A 17,993-nucleotide genomic window follows, 5' to 3' on the forward strand; every position below is an offset into this window, starting at 1 on the left:
CTGGAGCATAAAAATGCTCAATCTGATTAAGAACAAATGTTATGAAAGCAATACTGCTCAAATACTACAGCCCTACCGCAAAAAAAATATTATATGGGACAACGGTGTCAAGTTCATACTGTAAATCCACCTTGCTTCTCACTGTCATAATAATTTTTCTCTGTCCCCCTTCGTGGAAGTTTGGGGACATGGTCAGTTAGCATGCATTTTAAACTGGTAACTGAATGTCCCAACTGGGCAAAGTGCCTAGCAACTGGTTTGTCAGATGTCCTTGTAGAGAGCACACTCCTAATGGACGAACAGTGATTGACTATTCGCTCTCTAAATTGCGTGTGGTGATCCCCACATAACAGTGCCCACAGGGGCAGATGATTATATAAATCACATAGTCCATGGTACAGTGGAGTTTGTGATGGATCCTGATCTTTTTGCCACTCTGTAGGATGTGTGAACAAGCACCTAAAAGCATGGATCTGAATGTGGTACAATCAGCACAGTGGAAACAATGAGTTTTACGTAAAGGTAACAAAGAACCGCATGATGAACTGCATGGTTGAAGAGTAGATCTCATTAACATCTGTTTCAAATTGGGACCATGGGGATATGAACACATTGGTGATCTATTACTGACACCTTTGAAAATGGGGTTAGAACTGATCACAGACCAACATTTCTTATAAGCCTTCTGCGTGTGATGGGACAAAACTCATAGGTATTCGTAAATATCATCCTATGTGGATTTTGATTGACCTGCTGCCAGTGAGTGCCTGTGTCTTGCTTTTGAAAGACACCTTTGTATGGTGGAATCTGTGTATCCTCTTTCCAGGAACCTTTGTGGCATCTCTGAGATCTGAATCTCAGTGGATGTATTATTTTGGAATACTCGTATAAATTGTGATGTAGGTAAACTCTCTTTTAGAGTTCATGATGATGACTTCTTGCATGTAGCACAGTATTATGGTTCATTTGCTTACGGTATAGTTTAGAACATAGACGGTGATTGTCACAGTAGATAGTTATGTACAAAAAAGTCATAGAGAGTTTATCTATTATGTAAAGTGTATAGGGCTAGCTAGATCTTTTATATAATCGACCATCTCTCTAAATTCTGTATCGGTGCCACTCCATACAATAAATAAGTCATCAATATAGCAACCAAAATAAAAGATTTTTTTTGCCAAAATTAGGAAAGACAAATGTATTCTCATATTGATGCATATATAGGTTTGAATTAGATGGAGCAAGATTAAAATCCATAGCGGAACCGGTATTTTGTATATAGAAATAATTGCCAAGGAAAAATTACTTTTTGTCAGGACCAATCTTGCTAGGTCAAGCAAAAATTCAATAGGTGGACCATTATGTGGGCCCTTAACAAGGGTTTGTCACATAGCATCAATATCATCTAAATGTGGTATGACCTTGTAGTGAGAGAGAGCTGACAACCATGGATGCCAACCATATGGAGTCAAGAATATTACCCAAAGAAAAAAATTGTCAAGGAAGTCAGTGGTATTTCTAATGTAAACCTGCATCTTATGGACGTAAGTTTGCAGAAAACTATCCAAGATTAAAACAAGTGGTCGCAGGACAGAACCCCTAGCAGATATAATAGGATGACCTGGCAGTTCAACTAAGCTTTTATGTATTTTGCGGAGTGTATAGATAATTGTACATACTGCATACTCAACCTTAAAAAAACTGGCTATTTTCTCATCAAGCGATTTATGTTGAACCGCAAGGTCAATAACTTCATCAACAGCTTTTCTGGTATCATACATGGGGTTAAATATAAGTCTGGTATAGGTGTCGACATCAGATAACTGCGTAGCTAGCGTTTGGGGACTGTGAGTCAAAAGTACTAGGATTAACAAAATCACATTTCATAGAGTCAAAGCTGTTGTCTGCAAAAAATTCTAATAACCTCAATTTTCGACCAAATTTGAAATTATTGACAGACCATTTAAACCTGTCGTGTTTGACAGTAGGTACAAAAGACAGACCAAGACTCAAAAGTTCTGTCTCAGCTTCCGTCAAAGGAGTGCTGGACAAATTAAAGATGTGCTAGAGCTTTTTTCCACATGCTCTTTTTCTTGAAACTCCCCCTCCTCATGGGGTATCTCGATCGTGTTATCTTATCAGGGCCTGTTGTAGTCCTAAAAAAGATCCACTTGGGGGCCTATTATCCGATACCTCACTATTAGAATTTGATTGTGATGAAGCAGTAATCAAATGACGTGGAATCCTATATGGCTGAGAACTTCTTGTGTCACCTATTAACCATCTGTATACTTGATTATTGGAGTAATCTGAATTCACAGTGTTAAGTTTTTTACGTTTAAATGCAATCAAGTCACATTGGTAATTGCTCACCTGCACTTTTAATTAATCAATCTAATCCTCACTTTTAATTCTCCATAGTGTAGCCACATAAGAGGCATAAAATGTAGTAATTTCTTGCTGGACTTTATTCAGCTTAGTCCCAACCTCCTTTATGACATGCAAAATTATGTCAAACTAACATTTATTCAATACCACACACCATTTGGTACAAAACATCAGGTTATTCCTACCAATGGTGAGGGTATTGTTTAGACAAAAACCTCTAGGAATTTTCTTATTTCTGAAATAATCTGACAGACTCTACCCATGAAATATTAGGTCAACTTCACATTTTCTCAACCTAAGCAATTTGTGCTAGAAGTCAATAGACATGTACGTGGTGCCATGTACGTGGTGCTGACTGATGTCTGCTGGCATTGTGGCATCACTTCCTGGTCCAGATATAGTCTGCATGGTGCGTTTCACACTTTAGATTGCACAGTAGCCGTGGTTGCATATATAGAGGTGGCCAGGGTTTGATATTGTCAGAAGCTTAGGCATCACTTCCGGGCTCTGTTACTACCCTGAATCTATGCTACATCGAGTGGAATGCATGATGCTTCTGGTAATTTGACATGCATGGCGTTTTTAGCACCATTTTGGATTTGTTGTATCAATTTTCTAAAATAAGTATATTTAAACATATTGTGCTATATATTATGAGCCAATTTTGAATATGGTACCTAATCGCCATGTTACCTCTATGCTGGTCTTTTTCTGAGATTGTAAAATATGTTGTATCTGTCCATTTTGACTGTTTCCTATTTGTATGTGGAAGGGGGTATTTTAGGGATGGCAAACTGCTATATAAGTCATCTCTGGGCACTGGGTTGTTCATTCTGGGTTGTGGAGTTGACTGGTCTGCACACTATGTGTTTGTCCTGGACAAAATCCTTAATGGAACTGAAACATTGACTACTGCATATACAGTATGAAGCTTTGTAAGGGTGAATAAATTTGTCATCTTTTGCTGTTAATGGTGAGTTCCTTTTATCTGTTTTTTCTGGATATTGATCAAAAGAAGGAAAATGTTTTTGAACATTAAAGGAGCACAACCTCTTTGTCTTTACAATTTGCATTTAATTCGGACTCTATTGTGATTTTTTTATATATATACTGTATATATATATATATATATTTATTTATTTATTTTAAATTGGTATTATAGAATAAAACAAATATAGTCATAAAGGGTTAACTTATTTTACGGATATAATATTCCATGCTATTACATTTACTGATTAATGGTTTACCATTTACAGCAATATCATGTGGCCATCCTGGAGTTCCAGCTAATGCTGTTCTAAGTGGAGATACATTTACATATGGATCGAGAGTCCATTACTCTTGCACTGGGTCTCATATACTTATAGGAAATTCAACTAGAATTTGCCAAGAGGACAGTCGATGGAGTGGAACACTTCCTCATTGTTCAGGTAGCCTGGAAAAAATATATAGCACATATGCCCGCAGTTATGAATTATGTTGCTTTTACAGTTTTTCTGTCCAAGTATAATGTATGATGTATTTTTTCTAAGAACAGATACTGTACTGTTTTGTATGGGTTATGGGAAGAAGCTGTAGATGATGTTTGTAGCTTGTAATTTTATATACAATTCATATATAATAGCTAGAATAGATATAAGTCTCTTATGTCACCTGTGGTTATTGTGAGAATAATCCAAATTACCATTTATTGAACCACTAACAAAACAACAATAGTTATGGCTATTAGTATAAAGTAGTGATACATTTTCAAATCTTGGAAAAAAAAAAGTAAAAATAAGAGACTGCTAACTGTAGAATACACATTGCCTTATATAAACAAAGCTACTAATAATTTTTTAAAATATATATTTTAAAAAGTTTCCATTGTTAAACTTCCTGGTATCAGCCATTTCAGGAAGAACCACTATCCCTACCCTTTTTATAAAACAAAATACTAATCACACCACTTAATGTTTGGTACCTGAAGTGTAATGAATGTACAGTAATAAAAACAACCTAAAGGTGCATCCTTAAAATGTTAGAATATTTAATATAGGATGCCTGGGCCTAACTTTATCTCAGATACATTTAATTCTGATTGGCTTCAGAAACGTTTACATATTGATGACTTTGGAACTAACAGTATTTATTGTACAGTAATAAAATGCTATTTGACACAGTAAATAGCTTTGGGTATAACTGCAGACTGTGTAGCGACCAGTCCTACCAGAGGACCAATTAAAATAGGCTTTATACTACAGTTGATCAATACTGAAAAATAAGAACATCTCCAGGAACAAACTTTTTAGGAAAAATCTTTAAACCTGGGTCTGTTCTGGGAAATTAGGGATAGATTTCAACTATATACATTAAATAAATGTGTTTACACAAATAAATCTTTCCTGCATGCTGTCTGTTCTATCCTTAGAGAAAGCAGACATTATTCAACATGGTTGTGTTTCCTTAAAAATAGTCAGAAGCAGTGAAAGGTCAGAGCTTGTATATTTGACTTTATTATCTACCAGCTACAGTATTAAACATGTTCTGTATAGACTGCATATTAGTGTAGCCATAAAAGGGGCATCAAAAGCACTCACACAACAAGCACTGACTATTACCAGTGCCATTATACACAACTAGTTAGTGGTCCATCAAAATGACAGGACATTGTCGCACCCGCAAAAAGTTCAGTTTCAGCGCTCAAATGGGTCACTTTTCGGTCTATTATGCTCTCCAGCTTGGGGGACTGCAAGCAGAAATGTCAGTGGTAGAAGCTGAGCATGCCCAAATAGAGCAACAATGGAATTGCTCTGAATGGCACCTTCTAGTGGCTGCCAGTGTGCAATACACCTGAATTCCCCCCATTGAGGTGAGGAGCAGTGTTAGCCTATTATATGTATAGATTAGGATCATTTATGATCTATTTTTAAATCTGCATCCTTGCAGAGCATACTGTACAAGGTTTTTTTGACCCGATGCAGGTTATTTTATTTCTAGGTGAATTATATCCATGTAAAGATAACAGGCTGCAAAACATAACATTCCATGATTGGAGGAGCTGGGAAGATGCCTTTCATTTTTGGATCCCTTTTTGCAGACCTGTGCAAAACTAAGTTCATGGTAGCAGATGACCCACAGTCTGCAAGAGTCGTGAATGTGACTTTAGCTTTGGTGGTGGAGGCGTAAAGCTTTTATTAAAGTAGAAAACTACTTTCTATTAAAGTATAGAGGACTTTTGAGGCAAGACTAAACAATGAAGTTTGATTTCTCATATATGGAATATCTCATTTAGTTATATGTTCATTAACAGTTAATAATTAATTTAGTTTAGTTGTCCACTTTGAGGGAATGTTATTAAAAATGAATTTCAAGAATAAATATGAAGATTGACAATTACATTATTTTTTTTAAGGTTGTAAAGCAAAAAATTCATATATTTTAAATATATAATTTAAGGAAATAATCCAGGAACGTGTGGTGACCCTGGGATCCCAGCTCATGGATCTCGGCTTGGGAATGAATTCAAAATAAAAAGTTTACTTCGCTTTCATTGTGAAATGGGATACACACTCATAGGATCTACAGAAAGAGCATGTTTATTAAATGGCTCATGGTCGGGAATACAACCTTCGTGTGAAGGTAAGTGCTAGCTTCAAGCATTCAACTAATTTATTGATATTAGCTCAAAGAGCTTAAGTTGCCAAGATAAAATGTGTAGAGCAATATTTAGGAACATACTGAAGACACCATGCACTAAAGTTTACTGTGTTTTTACTAACACCATACAGTTCAATAAATCTATTGTGACACAACGTCATGTGCTGAAGGAAAGTGTCATTCTTAAATCTACTGTTCCTTGTTCCCCACATACAATCCCTCATGTGACATAAATGTAGCAAACATCTCCAGAGTATGTTCATGTCTCCCACAAAGTACTATACAAACTGTACTTCATGCTCACATAAATCTCTTATATTGACTACTGTATTGCAACTCTCCTATTACTATTCCTACCTTAACCAGGATTTCCCTCTATAATCAATTATGAATGCAACAGGCTGGCCCCCAACATTGATCTTTGACTGTACTGTGTAGCCTCTCAAAGCACATTTTACCTTTGCAATCTGTCTAGACTGATATGCAGTGTGTGGCACTTTTCCAATAATGGGGCATATTAATTTTCATGGGCCTATTAGGTCCCTAAATATAATGTAGTATTCAAGTTGCTGTGAGTTGCAGCAGTTGATATTTAAATGCCAGGACAATTCAATAATGTTTCGGTATTGGGACAACTGCATTAAATCGCAGCTGTCCTACGATCAGGGGCTGACTGGCAACTTTCAGGCCCCATGGGGGGCAAACACAAGCAAGTGGCCCTGGCTTTTCTCTGAAAAAAAATAAAAACTGTGAAGTAAAATATAATAGATATATGACGAAAGGGTGTCCCACTGGAACCTCACCTGCTCTGCTGACCTTGGCAGGCACAGAAAAGTACCCTCTGCATCGGCCCTTACCCTGCAAGGGTCAGCGCCGCTCCTCAGTTTGCCAAGTGCCGGATTCTCTCTTGCCTCTCGTGCTGACTTGACTCCATCGGCTGCATGATTCATAAAGGACCTAACCTGAAAAGCAAAGGCTGGTACTTCTTTTGCACCCTAAACCCAACCCCACACTGTGTTCCCTAACCCACACTGTGCTCCCCAACCCCACACTATGCTCTCCAACCCCACACTGTGATCCCTAACCAACACTGTGCTCCACAACCCCATGCTATGCTCTTCAACCCCACACTATGATCCCTATCTCACACAGTTCTCCATAACTCCAACCCCATACTGTGCACCCTATCCCACACTATGCTCCCCAACCCTAGCCCACTCTGTGCTAATAAACCCCAACCATATTCCACATTTTGTAACCATCTCCCCCCTCACATCTACCCACACACAACTGGAAAGGGAAAGCCCAGGACCACCTTCAGTCTTTTTTACAAGTTCAGCTGGCTCCACTGAGTCTGGCTCTGACAACTGCACCATGGTGCTGCTGCCTGTGTCACTCTTCTTCACTGTAGTGCAGTGTAGGCAGCTACTAGTGAGCTTGCTGCTGTGTGGGAGATGAGTCTGAGAGGATAAGCAGCAGTGAGCACTGGGATGGGGGCGGGGCTGCTGTCTGATGACAGATGTCTCCTCTGAACTCTCGGCCAGTGATCTGAGAAGTCTTTGCTCATCAGGCAGCAACCCGCCCCCACCTCACTGCATAGCCTCTCCAGTCCCCGGCAGCAGTGTTAGGCACGCTAATGCTGGAGAGTTTTAGAGGTCAATTATGCTCAGGGCCACCCCTGCATGTTCATGCAGCTTGAGGCCCCCTAGGGCTTCAATTGTACCAGCCTGGGGGGCAGATGGCACTGTGCCCCCTAGCCCAACCCGCCCCTGCCTACGATCCCTATCACTAACAGTTTCACCTGAACTGAGATGGTGGCTGGTGGCAGAGAGAGCCATTCAGATCCCTCTTGCGCTATGGAACTCCTTTTAATATCAACATCAATACATCTATTTTCAGATATATTAAATGGGTAAATATATGGTGGTCTGTCTGCTAATTGAGACATTAATGTAAATTTCACATATGATCATGATCTCACTTAGATGTAATCAGTTTGTCCTATTTCTCCTATACTAATTTTGTAGCCATCAATACAGCACAGGAGTGTGCCCTGATAGGAGTCTTTTTCTTTTTTTTTTTCTCTCCTCCTCTAAACCTTGATAATATTTACTCCTGGGATGCACCTCCAGTTTTTGAAATATACCTAGATACGTGTATCCAATTAATCTATAATTAGATCGTTAGAATTAACTGTTTTCCTGTGCAATCAATCTTCTTCCCCTTTCCCTGTATGGAGATAATTGTATAGTGCATGCCCAGCATTAGAATGAAAATTCCAGACACTAGATTTCACTATGATCACATGATATTTAAAAAAGCTTACACAGGTGGATATAGGATACTGTAAACTGTTTCCTACACAAAAGCTTACTGTATATGTAAAAAACATAGACAGGTTAGTGACTAGCGCCAGTGTAATAGAAGAATTTATCTTACTTTGCAGCCAAAGATAAAAATAAGGTCTTCCCAACAACCCCACCAAACTTCTGGAGCAATTACTTATTTCTATGGTGCCAACTAGGCTGTTTTGAAACCACAATTCAATTTTAGAATATTTTTCTTTGGCAATCCTCCTTACTCAATAATGACCTATTTATATATAAAAGAATGTGTATTTCGTATAGGTATTATCATACCAAGTGTTTTTATTTAAAATACGTATAATACTGCTTTGTCCCGAATATATATAAACTTCTAGAATGAACACACAATAAATTTAATTTTACTTTACAATTTACAGAAAAATAAAGAAAATGGCATAATACACAATCTGCTGAGAAGGCAGACCAGTCTGCAAAATTCATTTCACCTACTTTATTTTTATGCTTTTTTTTTTTTTGCCTATTCCTAAAGTTTTTTATATATACATACTATTTTAGTTTTTATTATTGTATATTATGCTTTTTGTTTCTTTTTTTCTGTCAATTGTGAAGAAAAAAATTAATTAACTGTGTGTTTATTTTAGGAGTTTATATATTTTAAGAATCACAGTGGTATTACACAGTATGTATTTTAATAAAACTGCTTGGTATGATGATACCTATATGGAATGGGCATTTTCTTCTTTATAATAGCTCATTATTAAGTAAGGAGGATTACCCAAAAAACTAATTACACAATATTATTGTGGTTTCACAATAGCATAGTTTGCACCAGATAAATAACTAATTGCTATACTGTATTTAAATAAAGCCTTGGACAAGGCGTCAACCACACTATCTGGGGCATAATTGTTATATACTTAACTGCATGAGATACAGTATAGAAATGTGAATTATATTGAGCACTGTTGTATTCAAATATGTCAAATAATATTATACAGATTTAAACAGATTTAACATTATTTTTTACAGTTTTAAAAAAATAGCCATCCATTGATAGAAATAAAAATAAAATGTAATTTTCATGCAAAGAAGAGTCCAAAAGTAAAATTCAACTTATTCATATACACCACAGTTCAGAGTAATGCTAAATGATGTGCTAATCAGGGGTACCAAGTGGGTGGAGGCTGGGTACTACTTACCTGGAGCCCACGTAAGCGACCACCCCCACTGCTCTGCTCACTACCACGGCCGTGCATGTAGCTGTTGCGGCACATCAGGCAGTTTGAAGAGGAGACTTCTGCAGCTGTGCTGCTGTACAGGCACAGACAGTGATAGCAGGAAGAGAGGCGATCCCACCTGTAGTAGTTGTGAAAGGTTTTTTTTGGAAAGGGCATGCTCACGCCTGCCGGATTTGGCCATGCTCCCTCTCAGTGCCCGGGCCCATCAGAATCTTCATCAGGCCTGGTGCTAATACTGTATATGCTGGATATTTGACCTCCATACACAAGTATGATATACTGTATCATTTTATAAATTGTAGAGAGGCAAGAACATAAAACAAAGTGCAGACACCCTTTTATAGCCTAGATAATCAACAAAATATAGAACTGCTTGACATAATGTTTTAATAGCTATCAGTTATGTCTAAAGCAGTCTTTAAAACTTAGTTTTATATAATTATAATCATTATATTAACAGTAGCTGATAAGAATACATTCTCTTATTTTAATGAGTACTGTATGTCATTAGACTTAAGGCACATCCTAAAAAAAATTCACACTATTTAAATTTGTGTCAATGCTTAAATCCTAAATATTAAAATAGTTTAACCTAGAAACAGGCATAAAAAATAGATAAGTACATCACAAAGTCAAATAAGTATAAATTTGCACAGATACAGTATAGGTAAAAATGTGTTCAAATTGTATAATATGTATTCAAATTCTAAATTATTACTGTCATACTGTCGAAACCTTCAGACTTCAACTAAAGTAATATTTTGTTTTATAGCTGGAAATAAAACTAAAGTAATATATGATTTAACATCATTTCCCAGTGTTAGCCTTAATGGGCCACAGAGAATAGAATGAATACTAATGTCATCCTTCTATAAACTAATGTTAAGTAGAATATAAACCGCTAAAATAACACAAATATTTTGATGTTAAAAACTATTAAAATGTTAACATCATAACACGTGTTGGTTTGCTTGTAAATATTTATATCTAGTCCAATCATGTGGTCGATTATCTAGTAACCATTAGATTTAATCCCTAGCATTGACTACCACTGTGGCAGAACATGCAGAAGCATAACCGGGACTCCAAAGTATAGAGTAGACATGCATTATCATGCTGCCCCACCACCACCCCTAAAAAATGTTGTTATGGAACCCAGTGCCTGTTACTAGCACCCCATGTCAGGACATATGCAATACTCTTGAAAATGTGGTGATGGTGCCCTTCATTCTGTCTAATAGATTCATGGTACCAAAGACTGTCTTTGGTGAAGCAACCTTCCATTACCTGCATGGGTATAACTAGGTATTTTAAGGGAATGTAGTCAGCATCCCTGCATGCTGGATGCCAACGGTCTATATACCAGCACCGAAATCCCAACAGCATCTAGGATCCCGGCACCAGTATCCCACCCGACAGCATCCCGAAGGTAAGTATCGCTGGTTAGGGGAGGGTTAGGGTGCAGGGTTATGGCTAGGCACTAGGAAGGGAGGGTTAGGATTAGAGTGTGGGGAGGGGTGGTTAGGTTCAGGCACTAGGGGGGAGGTTAGGTTTAGACACCGGGGAGGGAGTGTTAGGTTTAGGGTGTGGGGAGGGGGAGGTTAGGCTTGGGCACTAGGAGGGAGGTTAGGTTTAGGCACCAGGGAGGGAGGGTTAGGGTAGGATTTAGGGTTAGACTTACCTTTATTCCTGATGGGTGTCAGGATTCTGACTGTTGGGATTCCACTGTCTGTATTCTGACCAGCTGCATCCCGACCGTCGGCAATCCATACCCAACTCATTTGAAGCCCCCATAGCAAAAGTTTGTAAGGGCCCCTATGTGCCACCAAATGGTGAAAATTGTATATAACACATGTAACTTTGACAAGGAAGATGGGCCCCCCTCAGATCTGGGCCCCATAGCAGCTGCACCTGTTGCACCTCTGGTAGTTACAGTATGCCTATGAATACCAGTTATATTGATAATCAGGTTACCATTCACTACAGTTAGACCCTAAATACAAAAAGTGAAAGGTAAAATGTGCTCATCTGCAGAGAAGGGAACTATATAAAAAACAAAAGTAAATGACCTGCTTGCAACACCCCTGTCCCCCCCAGTACAGGTTGAGTCTCACATATCCAAAATGCTTGGGACCAGGGGTATTTTGGATAACAGAATATTCCGTATTTTGGAATATTTGCATATAATAATGAAATATCTTGGGGATCGGACCCCAATATACACACAGAATGCATGTATGTGTTATATACACCTTATACACACAGCCTGCAGGTAATTTTATAAAATATTTTCAAAAATTTTGTGGCTCAAGCAAAGTTTGTGTACAGAAATAAAAATCATTTATGTTTCATATACATCTTATGCACACAGCCTGAAGGTCATTTTGTACAATATTTTTAAAAATTTGCACCTTAGACACAGTTTTTGTACATTGAACAATCAAAAATCAAAGGTTTCATTATCTCAGTCATGCCAAAATTATTCCGTATTTCAGATTATTCCGTATTTTCGGAATATTTGGATATGGGAGACTCAACCTGTACTGTCTATTGCAGGAAAAATGTTGCCATACATATTGTAATCACTTTTGTAAGCAAAAAAAAAGAGAAATGCTGGTGAGTCCTCTCTTTCAGACTACTGTAGGTGCATCAAAAGAACTGTTTGGTGATCAGGGTAAATATCAAACAATAACTCTCTATACTGGAAAAATAAAGCAAAGTCTCTCTCATCCTGGTTTCCATTAATTTAGGGGCACCCATATTTTTAGAAGGTAGTCCCCTCTGGTGATCACCTTGGAATATGGAAAAAAAAATTCAAAGTTAGTCTAGGGCACTACATGTGCCCTAACACCCTCATAATGGCACCTGCACATATATGATTACTCAAAATGAAGAGTGATCATATATATTTCCAATTATGTGTTATTGTTTGGTGATCACCTACAGTATGATTACCAGACAATATTATTCTGCACTATTGAAAAATAAAAAAAAAATAAAAAATACAAGAAATTGACTTTTATTTTTATTTAATAAAGTTTAGAATGTATTTTTAAAAATGGATTAAAATATTTTATTGAAAAAAAATATATGCCTAGGAGGTGGTCCCCTCCCTTCTTCATTAGCTCCCATTGCAACAGTAACTTCCATCCCTGAGTGGCAATAGATTGCAAGTGGCAATATCCCCACCCCCGAGTAGCACTAACACCTCCCACCTGGGCCAATTTTGTTGGGCACTATCTCCTACCACCTCCTCCAGTGCCAAAAAGATCAACCCCCTAGTGCAGAGGTTCCCAAACATGGTCCTCAAGGCTCCTCAACAGTTCAGGTTTTAGAGATATCCATGGTTGAGCACAGGTGGTTAAATCAAATTGACTGAGGTACTAATTAAGTCACCTGTGCTCAACCATGGATATCTCTAAAACCTGTACTGTTGGGGATCTTTGAGGACCACGTTTGGGAACCTCTGTTCTAGTGGAATTACTGCCTTCCCACTGTGGTACTTATCCCTCCTTTAGCAGTGGAGCATGTGTAAGGGGATGACTAAGTCCCCCCTGCTGCAATTGATCTATGCACTCACAGAGTACAGCCTAACAGTACTCAGGGTGGGAACTAAGCTGTTCACATGACTTTATGGTGCACAAATTGTTTTTTTTTAAGATATTGAACAGCGGTTTTCAACTCTATTCCTCTGTACACCCAACATACCATATTTTTAGAATTTCTTTAACCATTCACAGACAAAAATTATGAAAGCATGACCTGCTGAGGGTTCTTGAGTATTGTAGTTGAAAACCCCTAACATACATCATCCATGCCAGAGAGGTACAAAAATAATTTATTTAATATTTCTGTATACACTGCATTTGAACAACAGTTACTAATTATCTGCTTCTTTTCTCATTTTATCTATACAATTAACCTCATCTTAACAAAGCCAAATGTTAACCCTGTGTCTGTAACCCTTACACCTGACTCTGTCCCAGGAAATATTATTATTAAAATAATATTAGTATATTTCACATTGCATGTATGAGCCAAGCATTAGATACAAGCATATGTCAAACAGGAATCGGTATGTAAAGCCGGTTTAGCCGCCGGATCAAATACCGACAGTGGCAGCCCGACGGCATCAGGTAAGTAGTATAACCCTCCCCTCTCCCCCCCTAACCCTTACCCTCCCTTAGGGGTGCCTAACCCTAACCTCTCCCCTTAGTGCCTAACTCTAACCTCCCCCCTTAGTGCCTAACCCTAATCTCCCCCCATTAGTGCCTAAACCTAACCCCCCCTCCCCGCACCCTAAATCAAACCCCCCAAGTGGTGCCTAACCCTAACCCCCCCTTTCCCTACCCTAAGCCTAACCCTCCCTGGGGTTCACTAAGGCTAACAAACCTCCCCCCGACAGCTACACACTAAAACACCCAGCTTACCTTCATTTGGTAAGCAAGGCGTCAGGATTTAGTAGTGGGGCTAATGATAGGCGTCAGGATTTCGACACCTATCTTTAGTCCCATGTCGGGATGTGGCTGTCAGGATATCGGCGGGTGGGATAGCACCCCCTGGTATAGTAACTACATCCCAGTCAAACATAAGATATACTGATACTGTATAAGCTAATAGTAAGAGAACATAATGCTATCTGATTTACCAAGTCCAAAATAAAATGACATTAAAATGTGTAATTGTGATATTTATTGAAGCTTCATTATTATATTATTGTTTGCTTACTGGTTTTGTTCATTGATTTGATTAGGATAAACAATTTAGGTTTTAATATTACTGACTGAAATGAAAGCTAGTAGTGTTTTGTTTTAATAGTTACGTGTCAAAGCAATTAAAACCATTGACCATGTCTCAGTATGGATGAAATGAACTAGCTAGTAACTAGAGCAGGAGATCTCAACAGGTTCTACTTAACTATTGTGCAAAACCCTTGTTATTTGAAGCCTCCTGTGAAGTGTTCCATTTTAAAGAAGAGCAATTATTTTGTAAAGATTATTATTTAGACAGGACAGTAAATGTGCAACACATGACCTAAGATCAATTATTGCCATTAATGAGCTGCACTGGAATCCAAAAAGTTATCTTTAAAGAGATAAAATTCATAAGGGCTACATTAGTAATTACACCATGCATGGTGTTAATGAGATCCCTTGCTTGGCACAACTACATTTGACTTGCTGAACAAGTATATCAGATTTTTTAATCATTTGCTAACATTAAAATAAGGACTACCAATTATGTTACATCTTAATACAAAAATAATATATACCTTTAAGAGAAGGTTATCTTTTAGTACTAGATTCATTTTATTAACTCAATTTACTGTACTGTAAATTTTCACTTTACTTTCATCAGTTATTTTCATAAAAAGCTTTGTAGATTTCATTCATATTTAACTGGTATAATCAGGGAATATAGACTTATATTTGCAATTAAGTCAGTAATTTCTCTCTGCAAGCTAAGTCGGCTGACACACCATACAAAATGACTGGTTTTGAATCTTTTCTTACAAAGCAGCTGCACTAAGGTCTACCAAATACATTTTGTGCTTTTATTAGTATTTATTATTCAACTAAAACATGCATATTTCTTGATGGACACAATCAAGGAGTAAGATAATTGCCACCTATCGCTGATGTCAGAAGCAGGGCCAGATACCCCACAAGGTGGCACAGATGATGCTGCCCAGTGGCAATCGCACAATTCTAGAGTGGGGTTTCCAAATGCTTGAATTTAGAGTGAATGTGGCCAGTCCATGAAGAGGGCATAATTAGCACTTATCCAGCTTTAATATGCATCATACAAAGTGTATTGTATATCATAATTCCAACATATACAGGACGGTCATCCTGCCTGAGCTGAATGTTTTTATTTTAGATGTGAGCACCATTCCACAGCATGGTAGCAAGTCCAGGGGTCTGGGGGAGTGGCAGAAGAACCTAACACTGCCCTGGACATATATGTACAGTACATATTGGTCTCCTTATGCACTGGATTAGTATACAGTATTAATAATTAAACCTATTGATGGTCTATAACAGTGCACCCCTAACAGTGCATGTTTTCCAGTTCTCCTAGTTGGTGCACAGATGTATTTATTACTGGCTGACAAATGTTAAAAGATCCACAGGTGGTGCTCATTATTTAATTTGTGATCCTGAGAAGAACATGCAACACTAGTAAAATTCTATTATATTACAATTTCTATTGTGGTCATGGTGTGCGTTTGCCTATGCTGCCAACTGCAGCTGGCATATGAAGAGATCCATTACAAAAATAATAATAATTTTTATTTCTAGACCCCATCGACCAGGGTGTGCACACTGCGTGGGTGTTGATAGTGGCACCAGGATAATGGTCTGTTGCTTGGGGACCAGAGTGGTAAAGGACCAGCTGCCCACATACATCTTATTCCTATAAAAGGAATATGCAGCCACTCTGTTTGCAAATGGGCATAGCTCTTCTAGTGGATGGTGCAAATGCTGCACACCCTGAACTCTCCTCTCTTCCTCCTCCACAAGGTCATCACTTTCTGGCCACATCTGTTCCTCCCCATACTGCTATCATTGAAAAAGGAAAGTGTTTGTTTAGCTCTTCTCCCAGTGTGAGTGATTTTATCACCCTCTGTCTCTGCCCCCCTTTGTATGTGTATATTTGTCTCTCTGTATGTGTGTCTAAAGCATATTTTTGTTTTTAACTACAGAAGTGACCAGAACTTACAGTCAAAGATATAATTCTCTTATTATTGCTGCAAGCCCGTATTGCCAGAGATCCAGGGCAAGGCTCTCTGCTGTCCAGTCCCAAACCCGCACACCAAACCCATGATTTAACAAAAAAAATCACACTTAAGGGGTGAGGCCACCAGCACTAAGAATCAGAGCACTGTCCAGAGCGTCCTTACGGCTGCAATGTGTGCCCCTTGGACACTCCAAGTGGCTTTGTAGCAGTGCTGCTGGCTGCAGGGTACCATTTTAAGGCAAATAAGTTTAAGTAAGGTAAATCACTTCAAGCCAGTATTGTTAAATAATTGTATAAGTTAGGGATAGATGTGCAAGACATTGGCCAAGAGGTGCATATGGTGATCATACAGACTGGTGGGGCGTGCATAGGGCTGCCCTATGACCCCGTTTTTTCATACCAATTTTTTCATTTGTTAAAAGAAATCCTGATTTTTGAATGATTATTTTCCTAAAATGAAACATCTTGATGACAGGGAATTATTTTGGGAAGTAGGGATTGGTTCCTGTTACTGAATTTGACATTCAGAAATAAGTCTGGATAAATCTTTTGTGGCTGGAAAACTTTTAAAGCTATGACTTGATTATAGGTTTAAAAGTAAAAGCAGTCATAACATGTCATAACATGAATGGACAACAGACAGTACTGCGTCACTACTAATAAATGTTCATATCAGGAGAAGGATGGGGAAGATTTAAAGGAGTAAGGGAAGATGTACAGAATCAAGCAATGTAAAGTGTGGAGAAGTGTCCATAGCAATCAATCAGCCTCTACCTATCATTTTATAGAATATATTTAATAAATACCACCTCAATGCAGACTGGTTGCTATGGGCAATTTCTCCACTCTTTCCACTTATTCACTTTTTATACTATTGATGCATCTCCCTCTAATTAAGTTAATATATTACTAATTTTCTCAATATACTGTACAATTACTTAAATAAGCAATTCATTTTCACGATTTATTTGGATGGTGTGATAGACATAAACCTATGCAATTATCTCTACAATTTAAAAATCAATGCACTTTTTTTTAATCCTACTTGTCACTTCTAGAAATGTATGTTGATTTTAGCTCCATCTTTCTGACAGCGGTATCCTGTGGAAATCCTGGAACTCCAGCCAATGGCATGATAATTTTCAGTGATGGGATACTTTTCTCCAGTTCTGTCATCTATGCCTGCTGGGAAGGTTACAAAACATCAGGGTTAACTACTCGACATTGCACTGCCAATGGAACATGGACTGGAAGTGCTCCAGATTGCTCAGGTCAATAACCAAATCACTGTCACAACAGATTAGAAGATTGTCAGGCAGTGTTGTATTTATGCACAGAATGACTATTGATTTTCTCTTTTCTTTACTGTTTTCTTTCGGGTCTCCAATTAACATGGCTCCCTTTAGCTTAATTGTTTTTGCTTAAATAAATTTTTATTTTCTGCTACACTATTAAAAATGACTCTAAATTTTAGTTCTGATAACTTTATCATTGACAATGTTTAAAAATGAATTACAGATGAACACTTTACTTATAAATAGTATATGTTTTTGTAATGATATACTGTAGGGCAGCAATGCATAATACTTTAACACTTAGAGCCACAATGCTAACACAATGCTTTTGTGTGAGGAAGAGTGGGTGCATTTATTATTTTAAA

At 37.9% G+C, this 17,993-nt stretch overlaps 1 protein-coding gene across 1 annotated transcript in view; it reads left to right on the top strand.

Moving 5' to 3' along the window:
• The window catches only part of CSMD1 (CUB and Sushi multiple domains 1), a 1,974,400-nt gene that overhangs the window by 1,875,538 nt on the left and 80,869 nt on the right, over window positions 1–17,993 (top strand). Inside the window, exons 56-58 of the mRNA XM_088479751.1 lie at window positions 3,645–3,818; window positions 5,827–6,009; window positions 17,428–17,604. Of these exons, the coding sequence (XP_088335877.1) occupies window positions 3,645–3,818; window positions 5,827–6,009; window positions 17,428–17,604 (534 nt within the window). The remainder of the gene's footprint in view (window positions 1–3,644; window positions 3,819–5,826; window positions 6,010–17,427; window positions 17,605–17,993) is intronic.

The sequence above is a fragment of the Taudactylus pleione genome, unplaced genomic scaffold (genome assembly GCF_031769625.1).
Source record: "Taudactylus pleione unplaced genomic scaffold, aTauple2 ptg000244l, whole genome shotgun sequence".
Taxonomy (NCBI): Eukaryota; Metazoa; Chordata; class Amphibia; order Anura; family Myobatrachidae; genus Taudactylus; species Taudactylus pleione.